At 37.5% G+C, this 26,196-nt stretch overlaps 1 protein-coding gene across 4 annotated transcripts in view; it reads left to right on the plus strand.

Annotated features, from left to right (window-relative positions):
- FSTL5 (follistatin like 5) overlaps window positions 1-26,196 on the plus strand; it is a 542,536-nt gene that overhangs the window by 496,415 nt on the left and 19,925 nt on the right. For all 4 annotated transcript variants that reach the window (XM_053658143.1, XM_053658145.1, XM_053658144.1 and 1 more), the window contains one exon: window positions 3,622-3,746. In XM_053658143.1, the coding sequence (XP_053514118.1) occupies window positions 3,622-3,746 (125 nt within the window). The remainder of the gene's footprint in view (window positions 1-3,621; window positions 3,747-26,196) is intronic.

Below are 26,196 nucleotides of genomic sequence, written 5' to 3' on the forward strand. Positions count from 1 at the left end.
AACAGGTTTACCAGGAAACATCCCCAAAGAAAATGGGATTAAAGGTTTTTCTGAAAGTGGAAATACTTTTCCTTTGGAGAAATTGAATTCACCAAACCAAAAACATGGGCAAGGTCTCACTTTTGCTAAAGTGTCTCTGTGCCACAGTGTTGAAAGGTTAGACTGGAAAGAGATGGATATCAGGTTGTAAAAGCTAGGAATTAACTTTTTTGTCCTAATGTGGTGAATCTTATAATGGTACCCACTGACCCTTGGAGGAACAAAAGCATTTTATCAAGGATTAGCGAGCTCTATTTATATTCCTTCTTTGTGCTTTCCTTTCAATTATAGGTAAATCTATAAATATTTGCCAATTATGAAAGAAAAATATATTACTTTTATGTTTCTAATTAATTAATAAAAACCCATGAACTATCATTTTAGGTATATACGATAGTAATTTTTCCAGTTAGTATTCTCAAATGAATTCCCAAAGATTTATCATGGTTATTTATGGTATTTCTTTTTAAAAGACACCATGCCTGATAATAATTTAAGGAACACTGCTCTAAAAATTGAATCTGTCATCTGTACAGATTTACAATTTCTATGTAATATCTTTTCAATTGTGCACCAATTAGAGATGAAAATATCCCCAGGAAACAACTTGGAATAAAGTCCTTAGCTTTTGCTGTTGATCAGGGAATAGGCCACAGCCTGATAAAGTGACATTGGAAGGTGGTGGCTTTGGGTCTGTGGAAGGCATTACACGTAGAGAGAGCAATGGCAGGATGCCATTAGCAATGAGCCAGAGGTTGTTAAAAGATGGAGCCTATCGACTAAGGCGCATCAGATCAATCTGCGCGTCCTTGCATTTAGTCGGTTCAGTTCTGAACTTGGCCATCCATCACTTCCTGCTCAATTCCAGCAGTGAGAAGGACCCTAAACCATCAGGAAACAAAGCCCAGATAAAGAGGAAGTAGGGAAGTGGCATTGTGTCATTTACAACCTAGGACTATGCCGAACACACAAACGATGCTCAGTTAGTATACCTTCACTAGCATTAACTATTTTTGCATCAGTGAGTTTGGGAAGGTTGGGATGCAATACACACATGATAGCGTGGTTTAGATACTGAACTCTGTGATTCCTGTAAAGTACCTAGAACACATATTGACACATAGCAAGCTCTCAGTAAATATGATTGCTATGGTTAGTCTGAGTATGAATTTCAAATACAAGTGTATGCATTTTGAGAGTTACACACACTTCTGTACAATCCAAAGGGAAGAAAATGTGGAGAGTTCCTTCTTTCTCACTCTGTTGATCTTTATTCAACTCTTATAGACAATATTATTATCAATGGCTACAATCCAGTGCTGACTTTCTCACTGCTGTTCATTAATAAAATAGGGTTAGTGTTTTTAAGGCTGTTAGGAAATACATTGGTTGTCTCTTCCTTTGGGTCCATGCCGAGCTCCTTTGTGCGTAAGTGGAGCCAGATGATCCCTCTGCCAAAGGAGGTTTCTGTGGATGGAAACACTCAAGGTGCCTGGCTGCTCCTTCAGTGTGGAATACTGGGTGGAAACAGCCTGCCAAACCCCTCAGGGAAAGGAACGAGTGAAGCAAATCTTTATTTTCTAAGCCACTAAGACTTAAAAGTACGTTTCCTGTTTTGTTTTTGTTTGTTTGTTTGTTTTTACTATCATTTAACTGACACTATCCTGACTTATACTAATTAGTTTATTTTTACTGAATATGACAATTTTCAGTAGAACTCAATGAAAATATGCTCACTTGTAAGAAAGTTAACCTCTCAGAAAACAAAAAGATCCCTAAAAATAAAAGTGCTGTTTAGTTCTGTCATCGGAATGAAAGGAAGAGACTCAATTTGGAAGGAGAAAAGTCTGTTTGACTCAGATTTAGTCAGTACTTTAGGAAGTTTAATTTGTAGATTGTGTGTACAAAAAAATCTAGAAGAGGGGAAAGAGGCAGGGGAGTACTTTAAAAAGCTAACAGAACAACTGTTGTACCACAGAGACAATAGAAAAGATGTGAAGGTATGAGAAACTGAAAAAAGAACTGATAAAATTTGATGCATAATGGGATATGAGGATAAAAATTTAAATGCAGTTATTGTTTCTTTAATAGACAATAAACGTTTTTTTAAAAAACAGTTACTGATGAATACTCAGAAAGAAGAAATTTCTGATTAAAATATACTCAATCTTTTATTTTCTTTTAATTTATAGGAAGAAAGTTTTAAAATAAGATTTCACCCATTCTAGAATTTCTAAGATCTAAAATATTTCATATGATTTATTTTGGAGTTTTTAGTGCTATGCGTCCCACTCCGCTCCATAGGGGCAACTGTTTGTGCATCAATTACACCTCAACAAAATGTTTAAAAAAAGAAAGCTAACATCTTATTTACATATGTACACTTGCTTTTATTTTCCTCATTATAGCAAAGTTAAAATTTTATAATATAGTCATTGTCTATATGTATATTTACTTTATATTTTAAGCAGGAATTATTTTAGACAAACCATTTTTTATTTATTTTTTATTTAAAAAATTTATTGTTCAAGTACAGTCATCTCCATTTTCCCCCAGCCACACCCCCACCCTACCCACCCCCACCTCCCACCCTCAATCCTACCCCCTTTGGCTTTGTCCATGGGTCCTTTCTACATGTTTGTTGACAATCCTTCCTCTTCTTTCTCCCCATTAGCCTCTCCTACCTCCCCTTTGGTTACTGTCAGTTTGTTATGTCAATGTCTTTGGTTATATTTTGCTGGCTTGTTTGTTTTGTTGATTAGATTCCACTTATAGGTGAGATCATGTGGTATTTGTCTTTCACCATCTGGCTTATTTCACTTAGCATAATGCTCTCTAGTTCTATCCATGTCGTCATGAAGGGTAGGAGCTCTTTCTTTATATTTGCTGAGTAGTATTCCATTGTGTAAATGCACCACAGTTTTTTATCCACCTATCTACTGATAGGCACTTAAATTGCTTCCAGCACTTGGCTATTGTAAATAATGATACTATGAACTTAGGGTGCATAGGTTGTTTTGAATTTGTGTTTCAGGATTCTAAGGGTGTAGTCCCAGGAATGGAATTGCTGGGTCAAAAGGCAGTTCCATTTTTAGTCTTTTGAGGAGATTCCATACTGTTTTCCACAGTGGCTGCACCAGTCTGCATTTCCACCAACAGTGCACTAGGGCTCCCTTTTCTCCACAACCTTGCCATCACTTGTTGTTTGTTGGTTTGGTTATGATGGCCATTCTGACTGGTGTGAAGTGATATCTCCTTGTGGTTTTAATTTCCATCTCTCTGATGGCTAGTGATGCTGAGCATCCTTTCATATGCCTCTGGGCCTTCTGTATTTCCATGATTATCACTGTACTTCTCCAAAGGAACTCCTATTTGTTCTATTTTTTATTTCTTTATAGAAAGATAAATTTCTATATTGAAGATAAGCAATTACAAAATTTCAATTTGCTTAATAATATACTAATTTTGAGGATGGTGACAGAGAGCCCATGCCAGAGATTCTTTCCTTCTCCAAATAAACAGGAAGCTGGTACTGTTAAGAGAGTGCATTGCCAAAATCTAAGCAGGGTGTGTTCTGTGCAGGTGATAACCCTCGCCAGTGGGAATGTGCCACATCACACAATCCACACGCAGCCAGTGGGAAAGCAGTTTGACCGGGTGGAGGACTTTTTCATTCCCACTACAACACTCCTCATCACCCACATGAGGTAAGTGCTAAAATGAGTGATTGGCCTTAGATTTCTCTCTCACCTTGACAGAAAGCCATGAGAAACCATAACAAACATGTCAATTGCAAAATAAAGATACCTAGAAATGTACTTAATAAACTTTTATTTATCAACATTAGTGATGAATCTCCTGTGATATATTTCTTTGTAAGCCCAATAGAGAAGTGAATTCATAATAATAGGGTTGGATTTTAAAATCACTTGCACAGATTTATATTTTTGCCCACACTCACGAGGGCCTCTTTATTACACTTTTGCAAAACACTGACCTTTGAACCTGACATAACAAAAGAACCACGCTCACAGAAATCTACTCAGTATGTTGTAATAACATTCTTGCATCATTTTTTCTCATTTATAATTTAATATAAAATTGCATTAGGAAGTGTAGTTCAGTTGAAATGAAATGTTCAAGGTCTGTACTTTGAGAAAACATGTTGTTGGCATGTTCTATCTCTGTATTTACAACAGGCGGAAAGGTAGTAACTTCTAGTGACATCACTCCAAAGTTTCATAGAAGCCACTTAAATACTTAAAAGGGGAGACTTTGGAGATATCACAATTTCTAGTATTGTGTATTTTAATAGAATAGAACTTTAATAACTCATTGAAAAAATTTAAAGTATTGCTTAACAATGTTAGTGAATCTGCACCAAACTCATACTTCGTTGTGTTTCTCAAATGGATTCTCATGAGGGGGAGCTGCTCCAGACTTGTTACAGGAGCCATGATTCAATTCTTGTGTATACTTGTTTCCCGTGTATTAAACTGAAAATGTTCTCATCTAAAAGTTGGAGTGGTAAGAATTTCAAAAGAGTGCAAAATTCAACTTGCAAAAATGAAAAGGAGGATTAAGAAATCAGAAATGTGGCTCACAGTCAAGATATTATCTATAAACTGTTTTATTCTGCAGCCAAGTGTGTGTTTTCAAAGAGTTTAATTTATTTCTCAAGCAGTTGACCATTATTCTTAGAATGCCTATTATGTGCTCAAGTAATAAAATGATTAGAACTATAAAACTCCTATCACAACTATTATATGTTTATATAGAAAATAAATAGAATGAAAATGTATGTTGTTTGCTACAAAGTAAAAATTTTTAAGGTTTGACTGCAAACACTATAATAATTTAGAGACTAAAGAAATCAGCATATGGACTGAAAATGGTACCACTTGAAATGTTATTGAAAAAATGTTTTTATATCTACTTGACACAAATAAAAATTTATTTGACACTGGTTTGTTATAATTAATAAATATCCCTTTTCTATTTTCATGTTTATGAATTATTATTGTACTAATAAATAATTCAATATGTAACACTGCTTTTATTTATCCCATTCTCCTATTCCTTATTACTTTATTTAATACTATTATCAGCTTTGCTTTTTTTAAAATGCACTATTAATACAATTATTTAAGCCAAAACTCCTGTGGTTATGAAACCAGTAGGATTAACAGTGTATAATTTTAAGCATTTCTTCTACCTTACAACAAATAGATTGTATCATTATGGTAAAATAGCCTCAAGAGACGGGAGTTGAAGTTTGTCTGCATGCAGTAAGTACTGTGTACAATTGTGTGTTTGTACATATAGCTGATATCCTTTCAGCAGATATCATCTGTTGAGGGTCAAAATGATAAGTACCTAGCTGGAGTTGAACCTAATAATAATTATAAAAACATCTACATAATATAAGCACATATAGGGCAGAATTTTATTTTAGTTATTTCTATATATTTTGAAAACCACTGAAAAGTATGCTCTAGGATATCTTTAAATATATTTATTTTTTTAGGAATTATATAGTGAAATGTGTGAGTGTTTTGCCAAATCTTATAAGAATGCTAAATTAAATTATAGCAATCCTAGCTGCATGTAGATCCCATTTTAATGAATGTGAATGATCATCAAATTTCCTATTGCATTTCAAAGTAACTACTACTATTACTAAAGTGAAGAGTACATGTAAAAATCAGCATGCACTTCCAAAAATAAACTGTTAAATATGTAAAGTATTTTTGAACACAATGAGGATTTACTCTCCATCTGGAAAACTTGAGGGATAGATACGTTTTGTTTTTTTTTCCCCACCAATTTCATGTACAGTATTTTTCTACCCAAATTCTACATGTGTTTAAATATGTGCTCCTGAGACTGATCTTTTTATGAATTGTGTTTTGTTCAGAATTTGAGTCTATTTTCTCACCGTTAGGCTTGGTATATATTTCCAGATCAATCAGAAGGTCTGACAAAAAATGTTTTTAGTCAATACAAGTTTTCTTCCTTTGACCCCTCTTCACATTAATCTGCTTTTCTCTAAGATGGCTACACCCTCATTTCAAATAATATATGTATCACATATGTCTGAAAAACTCCCGGATGAGTCAGGTTTTGATATTTTTAGTGCTTAAAAACCTGTGGGCACTTAAGTCATGCTTCTCAATGGAATGGAGATAAAGAGGGAAGGAAGTGCTATACTGTTTCCTAAACCAGAATAGATAGCACTGAGGGAAGAACCGTATGCCTTGTGTACCTTACTGGGTTCCTCAGAGCGTAATGCAGTATCACTCACGCAGCAAGCTGCATGGGGAGCCCCTGCATGGGGTGGAAGCAGTGAAGAGCTGTAACAGGAACTTACAGCTGCTGCCAGACCGGTCTAAGTCCCAGTGTTCCAGCAACACCATTTGCCACTGGCTTTGTGCAATTTACCAGCTTACTTCATTTTTTTCCTAAGGATTGGAATAAAGTAATGTTCGAATGTGCCCCTCGAACATTAGTAGTTTCCCAGACTACTCATAATCTATACTGGTGCAGGGGGTCACCTGAGATGACTTATAATTTTGCTGAAAGTCTTTATTTTTCCCTGTCTGTTTGTTTTTTTCCTGTTTTCTCCTTTTTTTGGGGGGGTGCATCTATGTCAAGAATTCTCGAGCTTGCTTAATTCAGTCTATAAAATATATAAAGACTTTACTAATTTAAGAGAACAAAAAAATTCTTTATAAATTTATATTAAAATATAAACTGGTAGTTTTAAAAAACTGATCTTCATAAAACAGTTTGAAATTTTCAGCACTTTAAAAACCCTTAAAAACCTAAGTTTGGTTCCTTTTGAATGGTCTGAGGAATTTGAATTTCCTGACACTAATTTTACCACTTAAAAGAATATTTCAAAATAAAGGCCTGGTATTATTACCAGGTAACCAGGTTCTTGGTGATTGGGACAAAGAATTGAACCGAACACCCAGAGTTTATAGCAGAGAACATAGGAGCAGGCCAACTCCAAGCAGAGGGCTGGAGGGACTCTATTCTTATAGGGCAGGTCCTTCCTGGCTAGTTTTAGCAGGATTTTACTGTGCATGTACAAATAATTGTGTTATTGAGCAGAGGTCCAAGGGGGGCAATATTTGGCCCACCCAGGGATGCAAAAAAAACTTACAAAACAGATACACCGGGGCCCCACACTCCAGAGGATGGTATACTAATACCTAATACCGTTCGGACCCCCCTACTGGGCCCGATCATCAGTCACCAATTGGAAAGACATCTCTCAATGCTAGAGATTTGTGAACAGGAAACAAAATATTTATTTAATGCTATTCAGACTTAATGCCTTCATTAAAATATCAAAGTCCTTTAGGGTATACACCTACACACACACACACACACACACACACCCCCGCTCCCTTCTGCCCCTGTCCTAACTCCAGGTACCATAAGTCAGGAAAAGAGCACATGTCCATTTTTCCAGGCCACTAGCATCATCAGCTGTGTTGACATCCAGGCAGGATCTTCAATTAATCCAAAGTTATGCGGCACCTTCTCATGGTCCACTGGCAAGAGTTCCTTGTACCCATTTTTTCAGTCAAAGTCTCTCCTGCTTTCCAGGCCACGCAGCCAAAGGGAGCACCCCAAAGCCGTGTAGGGCTCTTCCACCAAAGCTGCAGGGGTCCGCACTCTGCCAAAAGTTTGTGTCTTTCTTCTTCACCTGGCTGCAGGGATCTCCATTCTGGCAAAGCTACGTGGTTTTCCCTTTCGCCTGGGAAAGAGGGGGTCCGCACTCTGCCAAAACTGCGTGGCTCCCTCTTTCACCTCGCCAAAAGGGGGTCCTCACTCTGGCCCAAGACAGCCAATGGCTGTCTCCCCAATGGCTGCAGTGTCTGGGTTTAAATCCCCACACCAATCTTCCTCTGTACCCCTATTTCCGACTCCTCCCACGATCAGTTAGTCACACCTGCCAGTATTTCTGTGTTATTACAAGTTTACTGGGCTGCCATCCTTAGTGTGGGCAGGTATGGCCCCATGTCCTAGAGCCAATCTTCTCCAAGCCCCTACGCAGGCGCTGTAACTTGGGAGACCTGCCCCCAGTTACATCTTGGGGGAAGTGACTTCATCCCCCTAGCTCCAAGCCTGGCCACAGCCATTTAACATATCCAAGTGACCCACCAAAGCCTATAGATATGTTAAATGACCCTGCCATGGATTAGCTGCAAGGCTGTGGCTGTACAAAACAGCCCTGCATGTCCCTGCCCCATGTGTCCCTTCCCCCAACTCACACCTGTGGGGGGGGAAGGGGTGAGGACATCTTACATGTCTCTCCAATATTCCTATACACCTTGAGTTCTGGACACCATTCCAAATCTTTTTTTTGGGGGGCCCCCCTTGGCTGCACCCTGTATCAGTTGTATTACTTTAAAGCTACAGCACATGTTGTCTCCCATGGTTTTCCTGGATTCGCCACCAGGGAAGGGGGTCCCACAGTGTTACCTAGTTGACCCCTACTTCTCCAGAGGTCCCCCTGTACTAGGTTCACCTTTCCCTTCGCCAGAGAATTATAGCTCTCCATGTTAGAGACTGGTGAAAAGGAAAGAATTTATTCAAGTTATTCAGACTTAACAGTAATGACTTAATGTCTTCATCAAAATCCCAAAGTCCCTTAAAATACCCACAAATGCACACAGTCCTTTCTCCCTTTGCCCAGTCCAAGGTACCATATCTCAGGAAAAGAAATAGAAAGCCGTGTAGTGATTCTTTGCTAAAGCCGCATGGCGGTTCTCTGCTAAAGCTGCATGACAATTCTTCTCATGGCTGTGGTGGTGGGGGGGAGGTGGTCCCCCCACTCTGGCCAAAAGGGCGTGGTTCTCTCTCAATGGCTGCCATCTGCCTTTAAATCCCTGTGCCAATCTTCCTCTGCGGTCCCATTTCTGACTCCTCCCACAATTGGCTACACTTGCCAGCACTCCCATATCCTCCCAATTTTACTGAGCTGCCATAGTGAGTCTGGGCAGGTGTGGCCCCATGGCGAGGAGCCAATCGTCTCCAAGTTCTCACAAAGGCATTTTAACAGGGGCTGGGGTGTTGCCTCCCAGTTACACCTTGGGTGGAAGTCACTCCCTTCTCCCTGGCTCAAAGCATGGCCACAGCTATTTAACATATCTATGAAACCATTTAAAGGTTATAGATATGTTAAATGACCATTCTAGAGGTTATCTGAAACTGTTGCTATGCAAAACAACTCAATGGCCCTGCTCCATGTATCCCTTCCCCCCAGTTCAGACTTGTGGGTGTGAGGACATCTCATATTTTTAATATTTCCTGGACACCCTCAGTTCTGGACCCCATTGCAAATCCTTCTTTTGGGGACCCCCTGGCTGTACCCTCCTACAGTATCATCCACTCATTTAGCTCCTCACCTGCATTCATCTCATTCCTTAGCCCCTCAGTTTAAGCCACATGCAGTTATTCTTATTTTATACTATAGAGCGAGAGCTTGTTAGTGAAAATACCCCATTTGGTTTTATTTACATCTTTCTTCTCTATAGAAATCAGAAAATTATCTGAGCCCTAGGCTGGAGATAAACTAGATACCCCTAGGCTACACTATTGTTTCATCTAATTCAAAATGTCTTTAAACTGTAGAGTTCTAGTTACTGGACCAAACCTGTGTCCCTGACTTTCTCTTTCTTAAATCTAAGTGCTTGTCCAGGAGATAATGCGGAAAAACCCCAGAGCAGCAGGCGGCCATTCTCAAAGGCAGGCGCCTGTGAACCCCAGCCGTGAATCTGATTATCTGAAGTTCCTGGCAGATGAGAGAGGTTGCTGGGTACCCCTGCCCCCCCCCAAAGTCCCAGCTACTTCCCAAGCTTCTGAAAAGGGCTGAATAAACACCCGTAGCCTAGCTTTATTTTTAAAGATTATTAAAATTCTATAGTAGATATTTTGAATACACCTGTGTATGAGTTGGCTAACTACCCCCCCATTAGTTAGGGAAAATTTAAATTACTGAAAATTTAGTTCATAACACAAATGATTTTCTGATGCTTATTAAAATATACTGATTTAAATCACTGCATAATTCTATGCCATTTTTGTTTTTAAGAATAAACATTTTATATCTTATGTTTTGTTAATTTTCACAGAAATAGTTTCATGGAATATTTTACAGTGATGTATTTTCTATATTAATAATTCATTGCGCATTTCAGTTAACTGACAATGTCTATTAAATAGACATTCATTTTTCAGACTTGCAGTTAATAGAGACTTTTCTTTAAAAATGTTATACTTCAGCAAGTAATTCATAAGTCTTGAATCATAATTCTAAAGATAAAAAAATTATATACTGCAAAAGAAGTGTGTCTCCAATGACATGAGAAATATAGATTTTTTATATGAAGAATTTCAACTTGGATTTTTTCTATATAAAAGAATATTTAAATAGATAATATTAAAAGAAATTGTTAAAATGAATATACACATAGAGTTCTCAGAAGAACCAATTATGTCTATTTAATATTATACAAATTAAAATAATAACTCATTATGTTTTAATTAAAAGTACTCTATAAATGTAAAACAAAATGTTTTATTATTCTATTTATAATTTGTACCCAAAGAACTAGGTTATTATATCATTACATGTAAATAGCTATGTTTGAATAACATTATAGTTTTACAATTAATTTTTTAATGGTACGGCTAATGTGTGGGGGGTTTAATGACTTTTGTTATAATTTTTTAAATTAGCCAGAAACTAAAAAGTAACTTAAAAATGCATTTTTGAGGAAAATTGTTGTGTTACAATGGTTGTATTACATTTCAAAGCAAGTGCATCTCAAAACAATGGACACTTGCATAACTGATTATATATTTTTTGTGCCATTTTGAAGAGGAAGAAATTAATGTCAATTTCTGTCAGGGCCTATGGGAAGATTACAACTTTCTCGGCAGATGCTGCTAGAGTTTGCATACAGGAAATGCAAAACAACTGGTTTGCAGTAATTTATCATCTTATCATCTTTTTTAAAGTTCTGTGTAAAGATCATAGGGGTGAGGAGAACTGAGAAAATAAGAGTCTAATGAGATGGCAGGTACCCAAACAACAAGTGATGAAATGTTTTTCACTGGCCCTCCCTTGAAAAGTTTTTGGTGATTCTCCCAAAGATTTCTTTTTCTTTAGTAGGGGATCAAAGTGAGAACAACCTGGGACCAATGTGGTACAGAGATGAAAAATTTAATACATCTAGTAGTGCAAGATTCCAAGAAGGCCTGAAAATTTAAGCTAGAACTTATATAATAAAAGAATTAGCAGAATTTTTTTTTAGAGCTTTGGGCTTTTCATGAATAAAAAATAGTTTTAAGGTAGAGAAGAGGATGGCAGCAAGATGTCTTCACCTGTGGCACAGCTCACAGGTGGGCTATTTAAGGCTACGTGTAGAAATTGTTTACAAGTTTTGTCAACAAAATCATTTTTCTGATACAAATTACAACACGTGCCACTTGATGAACAAGATTTATTTATAGCCTGACCCTTGTAAACCTCTGCAAAGCATGCCTTCTCTGTTTCTTATCCTCTCTGGAGTTAGAGTACATGTAGAGACAGATTTAATCCCTTCCACCTTAAGCATGCTGGTGTCAATTTTTATAGAGGATACTTGTAGTAAATACAAGAAGAGAATTACTCCTGCTTTACGCGTGACCCCAGGACTAGTCCTATAAGTGGAAAGGGAAGATGGCAGCTTAGGTGATGCTATTTGAGATGCTTTGAAAGGCTTGCTTACCCTTTAAGTCGCCCCCCAACACCACCATTTGGTTGATGCCTAGAATTTCAAACTCCTCCTCCTTATAGTCTTTCTTTATATTTCTCTAGAGACCTACCTTCATAATGCTCCTACTTCTTGAGAGAAAGAGCAGTTAATAAATTTACATTGTTATTATTGTCATTTTTCTTCACTTTATAGGTTGATTGGTGGATTATGCAGTGTCTTAAAATTTATGTTCATGCTAGGAAGAGGGTGTGTGTGTGTATTTATTTCAATCAATAATTACATGATAAGCAATAAGATAAATAGAGTGTACCTGCAAATCCCAGTGACAGGGAGACCTTGAGATTAATGGGTAGTTATAGGAAAGCCTGGAAATGCCACTTCCAACATTTTTTTTCCTCCTCTGCATTTAACTTGCTGAACAAAATTAACAGAAAAAGATACCAATAACACTCCAAAAATTTCTTTGCAACATTCCACCCTGTCCTGCCACACACCTACCCCAAGTTGCTGTTGGGGTTGAATGAGTATCTGATTGACTGCTTCAGGAATTCTGTGGAAAGTGGGCCTTTGTGTTACTCTTCACAGTGGATGAGCTAAAAAGGGGAAGGGTGCTGGCAACACCCTTCTAGACCCTCTAACATCAAATGTAAGAGCGTGGGTTATGTGCCGTTGAATCTGCTCCAACCCCTGGCAAATGAATGATATCCACAGTATCCCGCCCTCCACAGGCCCCTGCTCAGATCCTGCAGACCCATGCCACCGGCTCCTTTTCTAGAATCAATCCATTTCTTATTTAATCTTTCTCTTTTCCTGCTGCCTTTTACTTTCCCCCACATTATTGTTTTTCCAAAGAACCCATGGTGTGCCCGAAGTAGGACAGCTTTAGAATGTAACAGTATTTGCAATCAAATGTGACAGTGAGGAGCTGAGGGTTCATCTCTTACTTCAGGTCTGTCACAACCCAAGAGCCAATGGCTACGGCTGCACTGCCGGAGACGGAGCAACTGGAAATTGGTAGCAGGCACCATTCCGGCAGTCGGGAGAGAAGTCCGTAGCGCTCCTTCTCTGTTATAAATTACAGCAAGAAAATGATTAAGAAGGCTTTGGGTTGATATATGCGTCCTTAAAGCTTCTCCAAGGGAAAAATAAACATTCTGTTAAAGCGAAAGTGAAAGTAAAGTATATCATTCTCTCTCATATTTTATCAAATCTGTTAAAGCAAAATTATACATATGGTTAGCCATATATCAAGACAATGCTACACTTTGTGATTTGATGCATGGTCAGGCCAGGGTTATAGAGATACGGTTTCAGCACTAAAGTTGTCTGGCTCCACTGAAACCCTCGTGCATCAGAAGAAATGGAAAATATCAATTATTAAATGCATTTTTAGAAACAACATAACTTGAGGATAATAAGCAGCAATTATATTACTTCAAAAATGGTTCTTAAAGATCTCAGAAAAAGCACAATTCAGTGAAGTTCAGTATTTTTCTTACATTCATACTGATATGCTATTCCTTCCACAAAGAGAAATAAACTAACAATAAAATGATTCCAAATATCCCAGGAGCCAGAGCTCTTTCTATCTATATTCTCTCAAGTAATGAATATCTGAAATGTAAATTCTGAGACTATGACCCTCCCTTTTCCAAGTTTCTTCACTCTTTCGTTCCCTCTCTCCAAGGCACATAAAAGCTAAATCTCAATCGTCAGGACCTATCTCTTGGGACACTTACATCCCCAGAGCCTAGGGTCTGCTCTATCTAGACAGACAAGGTTCATAAATAGTTCATTAAACCAAGTGTATACAGGTACTTTTGTGAGTGAGTGTGCAAATACACATGCACATCATTGTTAGTAAACCTTCCAACATTCTTATGCTGGTGCAAAGTTTCTTCCACATAAACACCTAGTACCTTTCTTCATCTTGTTTCTAAAAAGAAGCAAACACACCATACCCTTCAATTGTTGACTTACAATGCCCTTCTTTTTCATTGTGGTTACTGGGTTTGCCTTTATTTTAAGTGGTACTTTCAAACTTCTTTAGCATATTGGTGCAAACCAACACTGAGTGTGTCACTGAGTGCTTGAAGCCAAGTACTGTGCATTTATTGTATGTGTTCCATTTGTTATCTTGGTTACTTCTGAAATGAGAGAATCCCATTTGCCTCCTTGCTGGGTCCTGTATTAACAGGGCTCTGAGCCTTACAAGGAAAGAGCCTAGTGCCCCTGGTGGGTGAATCAGGTAGGCCAGCACCTCTCTTGACAGAATACCACTTAGTCATATTAGTAGCCTGAATTTGCTATGTAATATTTTTGTTGTATGAGAAAACAAGCAAACTATAATCAAAATATGGAGATTTAATTAGCTTAAAAAAGAAAAAGTTTTATACAGGTGTGATTACTAGACACCAGGCTCTAGGATTTAATAAAGTCTCCAAATAGATTGATACTACACCATTTTTTACTGACAAAATCAATGGAGCTCTAATGACATGTAATTTAGAAACACCCTACAGTGCATATCTGCCTCTTGCGTTTTATTATGCAAAGTAAAATAGCTCCCGCACCTTCTCTCAGAGGTCTTTCTGCTAACTCATCAAAGCGGTCAGCAAAATACAGGGCTGTCCATTTGACAGGATTCAGTAATCTCCCCAGGGGACAGCACATTTCTAGGTACTTCTTTCCTGTGTCAGATATGATTTTGGGTTTTGCTGGAAATGGTAATTTAAACTTATTTTACCCTAAACAAGTAAATGATATGGTTGCATAAATTATTTGTCTCTCTGATTAGTAGTGTCAACCAATGGTTACTGTCACCGATTTAATTTAATTCCAGCAGGAACCCCCCACTTGGGGTATGGTGAAGGAGGAGACTTTATTCCATGCAGACAACTCAGTTGCCATATAGCATGCCTGTGGAACAGCACAGCTGTGGAGCAGCTTCATAATGTCACAGCTCAGTTATTAAACAGCCAGGCTGTGGGATGACACAGGCACACAGCAGCCCTTGGGCACAAGGCGATCCACACCTGAGGCCCATTGCTGGCTACACAGTGCAGCTCTGCCCTGCCCCATTTTTACCCCCTGAAACAGGACAGCTCCACTGTGCTCTGGTCTCAGGAGATGTCTCCTGTCTTTTAGCCCCAGCCACATAAACGCAGTCTTTGGTGGAAAGGGAACCCATGCTCTCTGAGACAGAGGAGAGCTGAGTTACATAGAGAGAACTCCTTACCCCTGTTCCCTGACTGGTCCATTCTCATGCAGATGAGGACTCCAAATTCTCATGGTTTGATTTGTCCAAAAACACTGCTCTGGTTGTAGAGAATGGAGCTGGCTCTAACTGTTCATTGAAGATGCTAATGACAATACAGCTGCAATTGGACAGGGCAAGTCTCAGTTCTTTTGGTTGAAATAGGGCTCCAGGAACTCCTTATATAAAGGCTGGCTGGCTCAGATGGCAGAAACACAGTGCAGGCAGGCAGTTCTGTGCAGGCTTCTCCCTGAAGCATGGCTTGCATGATAGGCTCCTGTTTAGCAAGGGCTGGTAGGCCCTGATTATAAATTTGAGCCCACCTATCCACCAGGGGCCCTACCCAATAGGTATATTCATTCTCAGGGTCAACAGTAGTAAAAAGAAATTCGGATAACAGGATAAATAAAGAAGAAAATCAAAAGTTGAGTTAAAATACAATATATCATAAGAAAGGGGCAGAACTCATCTTGAAAACTTAAGCAATTTCTTATATTAATGTTCACCTTGCATAACCGATTTCACACATACATATATAATAGATTAGACTATAATATTTTGATACAAGCACATAGGCAATAATAACTAGTGCTCATAAAACATGTTCACAAAAGAATAATGTGTATTGAGGTTTCCCATTCTATCTCTAAATGGATATATTATTTTTCTGTTGAAGGAATATGGCATATTTTGCCATGGCATCTGCTTTTATGAATCCATGAATTTTTCTTGATGAAATGTTTTATTAAAATGTTAAAACTTTAAAGAAATGTATGATAATAATTCTCTTTTGAGTGAAATTCTACTGTAGCTTAGCAGAGCAACACTATTAGATAAATGATTTTATCCTTGAGAACACCAGCATAAGTTGATAATCATAACTATCATTAGAACATCTGTGTTCTGTGACTGTGACTACATACTTATTTTATGTATACATCACTTTTCAGTTTTCCTTGACCACTTTTCAATTTTCTTTGGCAAAGTTAATTTAAAATTTGTGGTAGTAGTGGGGAATGTCTTTAGGTAGACCACATGGCACTATTCTCGCTCTTCACAACAGTTGGAGGTTCTAAAAATTGTTCACTGTGCACCTGCCTAAGTTAACATGTCACAGCATTTTAATTCAGTTGTGCACCTGTGGGCGTTGCTTCACTGCAGTGATCCATGTGAGAGAAACAAATTGGTCATTGTGCATCAACCAAAGAATATTTGGGCAAATGCATTCATGTTATTATTGATATATCTTTGTTGTTGCATTTATTGTGGTGACATAGGTTAATAAAATTATATGTTTCAAGTGCACAGTCCTCTAATGCACCATCTGCATGTGCGCTTTCCACCTGAAGTCAAATCTCCTTCCGCCACCATCTCTTTGACCCCCTTTACCCCTCACCGCCTCTTCCCCAGTTCCATCTCATAACCACCATGCTGTTGTCTGGTCCCATGACTTTTTGTTTGTCTTGTTTATTTGTTGTTTAAGGGCAACCAAGAGTTCTCCCTGTTCCTATTCACTTGTTATGTTGCAATGCTCTATAGCTTGCTTCTCTTTTTAAAAAATATCATGCAGTAAAATGTCAGGTTTTACAGCTCTTTGAGATTTCATTCAAGCAAAACTAAAATGCATAAAAAGGATGTCAGAGAACCTTTAAAATGAACTGTAAAAGAGAAACCCACCAAATTAGTAGAAATGTGGATAAACTGCCTCTTAAGTCAAATCTATGAGTCATGAGTAGGATTGTTTAACATAACCGTGTGAGTGTATTAAGAATATTAGGCAACAGCCCTGAAACAGATGGGGCTTTATCATTTGGTGTACACACCAGCTTGGTATAAGGTATATGCACCTCACATAATAAATCAAAGTAGACAGCTTCAAGGGAAATTAAAATGACATTTGCCACAAATGACTCTTAAAATTGTTAGTTGAGTTAGTTAAAAATCTCCTCTGTATTTAGACTGAGATTAGGTGAGTTTTGTTCTGTACTATGGAACTTTTTACTTTCTTATTCTTCCATTTATTTTATTTTTTGAAAGGGGGTGGATAATGAAATATTTACATATTTTTTTTCTGTATTGGTAGCTGATTTTCAAGAAGAAACAGTATAAAATTACAGTCATAATTTTTTTACAGTAGCATACAATCTTATTTTCATGCTCATGCAACTTTGGATACCTAAATATAGCTTTCGGTTTCTGTGAAACAAAGGGAACCAGGGTTTGCTTATCGTATGAAAAAAGTTTCTGCTTTATGTAACTAAGCCAAGAAAATCTGAAAAGACCTAGATTTAATGTCATCTTAATGCAAATTAAGATCATTCATCATTTTTGAGTGATCAAAAACATTGCCTGTGAATTAAACTAGTTAAAAACTACATGGAAATTCTGTTTAAATACTTCATTGTATTAACACCAAACACAGAGAGTATTTTGAACCTCCAAAGAATTTTCATTTGAAAAACTGACATAACTCATTTAATAATAAATAAAAGTATTTTAAAAATAGATCATTAATTTATATAGGAAAATGATGTTAAGAACATCTGGCTAGTGTAGCTCAGTGGATTGAGCTTGGGCCTGCGAACCAAAGGGTCGAGGTTTGATTCCCAGTCAGGGCCCATGCCTGGGTTGCAGGCCAGTTCCCAGCAGGGGATGCATGAGAGGCAACCATACATTGATATTTCTCTCCTTCTCTCCTTCCCTTCCCCTCTAAAGATAAATAAATAAAATCTTTAAAAAAAAGAAAATGATGTTAAGAAATATTTTAATAGATCATAGATACACATATCTTTATGTCAGCTAAACACGCCTTCTCAATTTCTTGCATACAGCCTTAATCTACTTGGCAATGTTTGACATCAAAAACCTCCACTTTCACACAAATTAACATTTACACTGGGAAATAATGGAATCTATTCAAAAAGATTTTGTTGAGCGCATATGCCTTTGTGAAGAATAGTAGTACATTGAATAGATACCATTTGGCAACATTTATTTTGAGATGTACATTATTATCATAACTTAATATTTTATATTTTGTGAATTTTTGAAAGATATACTGTTTGGATATCAGTATCAAAGTCCTTGTGAAAATAGAGGTTACATTAACCTATATAGTATATTTTTTTTATTTTCTGAGTCTGACCTGTGACTTATCAACATGAAATTTATATTGAAAATCCTTTTAATGATACTACTACTACTTGTTTAATTTTAAAGTTATCCATCTTACCATCTTCTACTATTATAAAATATTTCAAAACACTTTTTGAACTTTCATATTTTGGGGTTTACAGAAGTAAGAAATTATATATAATTCTTCTGATTTATAAAGTCATTACTAAAATTTGAAATTCATACAAATGAAAAATAATAACAATTTTATTGTGAGTCTGCAATGTGCATAATTTAAAGAGATTCACTTTTGTTATAATAAATTCAATGGTTTTCAAAGTCATACATGGAATTAAACCAAGAATTTAATTTTAGCAGGAAATAAGGAATGACCATGTTAAGGAAAAGTGGGCCAGGTATCTGAGTTTACTTGAAATACAGGTTATGCACTTATATATTCATATTGTCTGGCAGTTTCATCAGAATTTTCTAAGTTTCCTCTTGTCCTGCATACAATAGTCATTTTAATAATCTCTTTAATTTTCTTATTTGAATATAGAAGTTAAAGTCTGAGTTTATAAAGTCAAGTCAGTTTATTGTACCATTTGCAAGCCTTCAGATGGTATTGCCTAGTTGTAGTTTTCTTATTACCTCCATAATTATATAATATGTTAATAGTAATTCAGAAACATTGAGCACTTACTCTGTGGCAGACACAGAGCTAAGACTATATTCTGCACTCCCTCATTTAAAACTAACAATGACATAAATTTTTATCCCTATGCTGTGTATGGCGAATCACTTATCTAATAAGTGTTGGGACTAGCTATAAACTCAGTTCTGTCTAAATTCAGTGTCTTAGCTCTTAATACCTTACAGTATTTTGAAGTCTTCCTTAAAAATTATTTTCAGAGTTCAAAACCTTATGACTGATGGGTGCTCCATGTTAACCTAAGCACACCTTTAAAACATTCCCTTCTCTTGCTTTTATGTGTCTCTCCTACAATAAAACTCCACTCCTCACAACAGACCTCCACTATGTTTTCTTGCCTATTTGCAGTTATTTGCAGAATGCCTTGTTTCTTCATTGTCTGCCTAATACACCCTTCAAAGTTTATCTCAAATCCACCCTTTCTAAAATTTGCTATACTTTCCCTAATTGTAGTCCCCTTGACATTTTCGATTTTTATTATTTCTCATTTGTAGTTGAGACACACAGACCCAGACTGGAAGCCAGGTCCTTGGCTCCTCTGAGACCTTTAGCACAATAGTTAATATTGCTTAGATTGGTGTGATTTTCTTCTTCCAAGGGTAAATGATTTCAGAAGGGACAGAGAAAAAAATATGCTATGGTGTCTAGAATCCCTGCAGACAGTGTCTGCAAATGTCTAACTTCATAAGGTCTCTTTATTAATCTGTCCCATGTCTGACGCACCCCCAGGCCAAGCCCTCTTACCTCTTACCTTGCTAATGCAATTAACTCCTTACAGTTTCTCTATAGTTCTCATTTTCTCCATACTTCAATTCACCAGAGAACCACTGATTCCTCTTTCTCAGTTTGTAGCTGTGGTTGTACAATTCTCCACTGGAAAGAGAAAAAAATGTTTCTAATTGCATATTCATAAAATCCAAACTACTTTGAGCCCACCTCTTCAACAGCCTTAGCTCCTAAAACTGACTGACACCTACCTACCACCCAAGCACTGCAAACCTGAGTAGGGCCCATGCTCTACTTTCCTGTTCCACTTAACTATTTATTTTGTCTAAAATTCTATTTCTTATTATTCTTTAGATCTCTTAATTCATATCAATCTCCCAGCCAAACTCAAATGCACTCTAATTCATGCAACTTTTTTCTATTCTTGTATCATTTATGAGCACTCAGTAAATATGTGTTTAAAAATAATGCATTTAGTCATGTTTCTCTGAATGTCTGTCTGGCTTGATGATTCTGCGGAAAAGGAAAAAAAAACCCCGCAGTGAGCTAAGTCCCCATTTGTTGTTTACGGAAAACTGCTCCACGCACGGCCTGAGATTCTGTGGAGCCAGGGAGTTGCCGCTTGTCGACCAGTTGTAATGCCACAGGGAGGCAACTCAGTTTGAAGATAATTTGGATCACACGAGTGAGCTCGAGAGGAACATCAAACCTGTAGGGTTGCCATCTGTAAGCTTTCTCAGAGTCCTGTAAAATTATCACAGTCATAGCTGGGGCATTTACTTATTCAGTCTATCTCTATGACTTACACAAATCCACATTTTCTCTAAGTACTGATAAAATTGACTAGGTCTCTGCTCAGAGGGAAACTTTATATTTCATGTAAGATTTGACTAGAAGTTGTAATTGAACAAAACCTTGAGCCATGGGAATATTATAATTCTTCTAAGATTTAGGAAATCTACTCCTTTCTCTCTCAGGTAGATTTCATTATAAATCTCCTGGATTGTTTGTTTGAGATTTATAGCTTTCATGTTGTTCTGAAAATGCTCTAGAGACATTTACTCAGTGAGTTGTTTTTTTTTTTTTTCCTGGCTTAAAGTGATATGTATGAAGTGGATATTTTAGTAGGTTTCTCAGTTTTAATGTAATATCAACCTAGTTTATAGAAATGTTAAATAATTGGTAAACTTCACAAGTGAGTTAGAACCCTACCTACTCAATTTCTAATATTTCTAAAGTATATGTCTTTTTTAAGTGAAATTTCTTAAATTGTAACACAGTGAAGAACAGTATCATTTGCAGTTGACATTCATTGTGTTTATTAATAACTTAGAAGCTCAGGAAGCCCTGCTGATTTGTTCATTTTAATTTGAAATTTTAATACCAGTGTTGAAGAGAAAGCTAAGCATGCTCTTCAGCAAACATGGCATAGGAAGAGGTTCCGAAACAAGGGCTGCTTTTTTTTGTCATTCACAAGCACCCATGAGACACACACTCCTCTGCTGAGCTCTATGAAGTGTCCTATCTGTGACCAGAAATATTTAGAGCAAAAACATTCTGTAATAAAGATGACATGCAAAAATGGTAAATAAATATCTGTCTAGTGGAATGCTGGCAAATTTCTTTTTTTTCTCTCTTTTTTTGGTAATAACCATTATTGTTGGCATTTATTGAGTACCTACCATGTGGCTAGATTGTTTTTTTTTCTTTTTAATTTTATTTAGTTATTTTTTAAGTAGCAAATTTCTTTTTTAATGTCAGTACTAAAGTAAACAAATGATACATTAATAGGATTATTACCTGATGAGCATCAGGCAAGCGAATGTTTGAACCCTCTTAAAATTCACTACTCGGTTACTAAGAATATCAATGTGTACTCAAAACAAATTAATAAAAACCTCTCGTGGTTATTTCTGTTATGCTCGATATTTGCTGCGGGAAACATCAGTCCTACAATGTAATTCGTCTCAGACCCTGTGAAGTAAAACACTGTTAGTGGTCAGAAGGCAGCCGTCTGAGACGCTTCCATTTCTCCAAGGCTGAAAAGAAAATGTGGTAAAAAACCCAAATCTCTGAAATGAGGAGTCATCAAGATGCGATCTGGCAGGTCCAGAGGCAGGTCAGTGTTTTGAACAAAGTGAACAAATCACCAGCGCGGAGCCTGTGCGTTAGGAGACTCAGATCCGCACCAGGAAAGCCAGACAGGACCCCATTCTGTTGGAAAATGAGGTTGTCAGAGACTTTCCGTAGGTGTAGGGAAAAGCAAATAAACACTTCGACAAGTCCAGATGTGTGATTACACTCACTGGCTCTCTGCAAACAAAACAAAACAAAAACTGAACAGAGCAAAGATCTGCACCGCGAGTCGGAGAATCCATCACAGGCCCAGTGGTGTCACGCTCCTTGGCTGGGTTTCCTATGGACCACTGTGGCTCTTCTCCTTTCTGCTTGAAAAGGGGAAGTAAAATCAAAAGTCACCTTGTTGTGGTGAGAGGACTAGCAAAGTCATCTTATTCTTCTCTGTGACTCTAATAATATTAGCACATATTGTGTTGTTTGGCATTATGTGTTTCTGTCAAGAAACAGCTTTTGAAAATGGCAGTAATTCATCTTCAGTCACAGAAAATAATATGCCAGCTTGCGGCATGAGTAAGGGCCTTCCTCAGAACTAACTCACACTGGCCATTACTTGGAGTCCTTGCCCGACACAGTCCTGAGACACGGCTTCGTGCATATATGACAGTTTTCAGAGTGACACAAATTGGAAAGTGTTAGTTGGTGCCCCGTCACCCTGTCTGTATGTATATTTCACATCCGCACATATGCGTTTGTGTATTAAATAATCGGGTTGTATGAAGCAGGCGTACCCCATGCGGTCACTCATTCTGATTGGATGGTGCTTATAACCTAAAAGTTGTCAAATTTTAATATCAGTTCTTAAGTAACGGCACTTCATTGAATGTGTAATCTGGGCAAGGCAATGTTTTAACCTATTGTTGATCATAACTACCACATTATTCCCCTTCCATGAATTAGGAAACAGGCTCACAGATAAATTAAATGGTTTGCTCAGCATCACGCGATGGTTACTGTGGAGCTGACATACGAACCCACACAGTCCGGTCAGAGCAGAGCATGTGAGTGTCCTTAAGCTCTCTGCTCTCATGCTGGGACTCCATGCCCGAACTCCCCCACCCCCAACACACACATGCACCCATTTACAGCCTTGAAAATTTGCATCGACTTGGTTCACTTAGTAATTTTGTGTTTGTATTTTGTGGAAAGATGTTGAAACTATTATTGGGTTAGATACATTTCTGAAATCTGTTTAACAGGAAATCTTTTGAGAGATTTCCACTGTTAAGGTGAGAAAATAGCATAAGTCAAGGAAATTTTACTGATTAAAATATGTGTTCCATATATTATTTGATCCATTCATTTACTGATAGGTATGTTGGTTGCTTCCAGGACTTGGCTATTGTAAATTGTGCTGCTATGAACATGGGGGTGCATAGGTTCTTTTGGACTGGTGTTTCAGGGTTCTTATGGTTTAATCCCAGCAGTGGAATTGCTGGGTCAGAAGGCAGATTCATTTTTAGTTTTCCGAAGAAATTCTGTATTGTTTTGCACAGTGGCTGCACCAATCTGCATTCCCACCAACAGTGTACTAGGGTTCCCTTTTCTCCACATCCTCTCCAACACTTAGGAAAAAGGGTGAAGGGTTTTCAGGAACAACTATTGTGGGGGCGACTTTGCCCGCAATGTGCCTCCATCCACCACAGATGAAAGCGAAACTACCAGGACAGGATCTGCTTAGGGAGGAGAGGTGGTCAATCTCTCAGAGGAGAAAAGGCCAACAGCCCCTTCCTCAATGGGTTTCATTGGGTTCGTTTGCACAAGTGATCAAACAATAGACAGCATTCAAAGAACTATGAGGGCTTATTCTCAGTCAGGGTCAGATAGCTAAAGAGCCATAAAACTTTGAGGAAAAACTTCTTGCTTGGACCCTTATCATTTAAATGAGAACATTCTAAACAAAGCAGGATTCACAGGATTTTACAAATTTTTTTCTTAGGCCTGATCATCTGGGGAACCTGCCCTTTCCAGCACAGGGCTTCACCACCTTCCCCATCACAGGTTTTAGTGGATTAGAGCCAGGAAGCGCTTCTCTCAGAGGACATTAGGGACTTGGGCTATATCAGAATAGCCAGGGGGAGAGGGTCCATCACTCCTTCTTTGTTGCAGCCCCCCGAGTCCTTCCATGATGGTCTCCCAAGTAATCATGTCTGGCTTAGGTTGCCCCTCCTTTGAGGGGTCATACCCGTCATAGAGTAACTGATCAAGCATTGGGGACAGGGGACAAGCTTTGTCTCCTTGTGGCTTGCATTCTGGAGGTAGCTCACTCATCCTTAGCCATGGGAGGCAGTTACAATTCCTGAAACCAGGCAGAGCAGTTCCCAACAAGGGAACACATAAAGGACACATGGACAAAATCAAGGGGAGGTAGAATCAGGGGAGGGAGGTGGGGATGCCTGGGGTGGGTGGGGATAGTCGGAGGGAAAAGGCAGACAACTGTACTTTAACAACAATAAATTTTTTTTAAAAATGAAAAAAAAACACACCTGAAACTAATACAAAATAATATTGAACGTAAACTTGAAAAACAACTGAAAAAAACAAAAATAAAAACCTGCTCAATATAAAAAAATAAGTTTTATATTAATTGGGTAGTGCTATGTTCTGGTATTTTCCATGCTTAAATTATCTTCTACTTAATTTATTTTCTATTTCCCAGAGTATAAACATGCTCATTCCTTGTTTGCATCATACTTCAAAAGCCTCCTCCTAGCTGCCAACATATTAAGAACTGTTACTGATGATATTTGTGCTCACTACCACATAATATTGGCATCGGCTTTGTTCATTTAGATTTATGAATTGGAACACTGAAAAATAGTTCCTGGTGTTCTTTAGACTTTTATAAATATTTTTTTCCATGGGGCATTATAAAAACACCATTCTGTAGCCATGTAAGATGCTAATTAGACAGCCTACTTTTTGATTATCAGCAAGTGAGAAAAAGGGGAAATTGAAAGACAGCATATGAAAGATTTTAGATAAAATGCTTTTGTTGAATGTTATACTATTCACTTTCACCACCAATGAATGTCTCCAGCACAATGAGCTGCTCACTTATTTCTAAGTAGCAGTTGTTATTTTCTCTGTGGTATATTATAAACATTGGGGAAAAACAGTATTTATAGGTTTAGGCCCACTTAAAGATGAATGTGAAAGATCTCCATTGGCCAGATGGGCTCATTGGCAGCTATGAGAGAATTGGCAGCTAAGAGAATCCCTTCCGATGCCTCAACATTGTATCACTTTTATAAACAACATTTGAATTACATTTTCTTACATCTACAGATTTTCTTCATCCTTCTTGCTTTGAAGGGAACTCCATTGTCCATTTTCTGCGGTTCTTTTGCTCGCATGCCTGGTATTCTCATTCTATTAGCATTGATGTATATGGGGTGAGGGAGCTGTTTGCCTTTGCCATTTTTACATGTACTGTCATTTATAAACCGTAGATTCTCCCCCAACATGAGAAAAAAGAAAAAGCCCCCGCTTTAGAAGTGTACAATCCTCCATCTCAGTTATATCACTTTCATTTCTTGTTACCTACAGCATCTAAGTCACTCCTTGTCAACAGCTACTTATTGACAACCTCATGCACTACCTTCATCTCTATACCAAGACCTGCCAAGGTCTCATAAAGATAACTCATCCACCGTTATCCCTCCCCACTTTCAGGAGATCAACCAATGCTGCTATTGAATTGCTTGTATTACTCACATTCCATTTAGAATCAAGTCATTGCTACAAATATGATAATAGTATCTGTTTTCCTTCAGAAGAAATAGCAAACCACTTTTCATGGGATTAAGGCCATTTATGACCTAGTTCTGTTCTCTTTTTTTTCTTTTCTTTCTTTCTCTTTCTTTCTTTTTTCCCTGTTTTACTTTTGTTTTTATAATGCCAGCAACAATATATTAGTATTCCATTTTTTAATTATGGTTTATGTTCAATGTTATTTTGTATTAGTTTCAAACGTACCTCATAGTGTTCAGACAATCACATACTTTAAAAAGGGCCCCCCTTATTTTCAGTACCATCCTTAGTTATTACAATATGCTTGTATATTCCTTATGCTATTTTGTTTTTTCATATTCATCAGTGGTTACTTCCTAATATTTACCTTGTGCTTCAGTCGAACTTGCCACAGTCCCTCTATTATGCTAGGCTCTCTGTGAGTCTGTGCAATCTCTCTACCCAGTCCTTCTCTGTGGAACCTATTCTAGGGCCTCAAAATTATATTTTCCTAAAATTTTATGCTAGCTCCTATGATAGCAGAAATTGTTTATTTTAAAAATTTGTTCACATATTTGTCTTCACCATGAAAATAAGAGAATGATAATTATTGTATTGTTATCCTGAACATGTAGCTCATGGCCTTATATGTGGTTCAAATTCAAAATACAAAATAAGGGAGTAATTGAATATAATTAGGAGAA

This window comes from Artibeus jamaicensis, unplaced genomic scaffold, assembly GCF_021234435.1.
Source record: "Artibeus jamaicensis isolate MK-2021 breed Jamaican fruit bat unplaced genomic scaffold, CSHL_Jam_final scaffold_537, whole genome shotgun sequence".
In the NCBI taxonomy this organism is placed as follows: domain Eukaryota; kingdom Metazoa; phylum Chordata; class Mammalia; order Chiroptera; family Phyllostomidae; genus Artibeus; species Artibeus jamaicensis.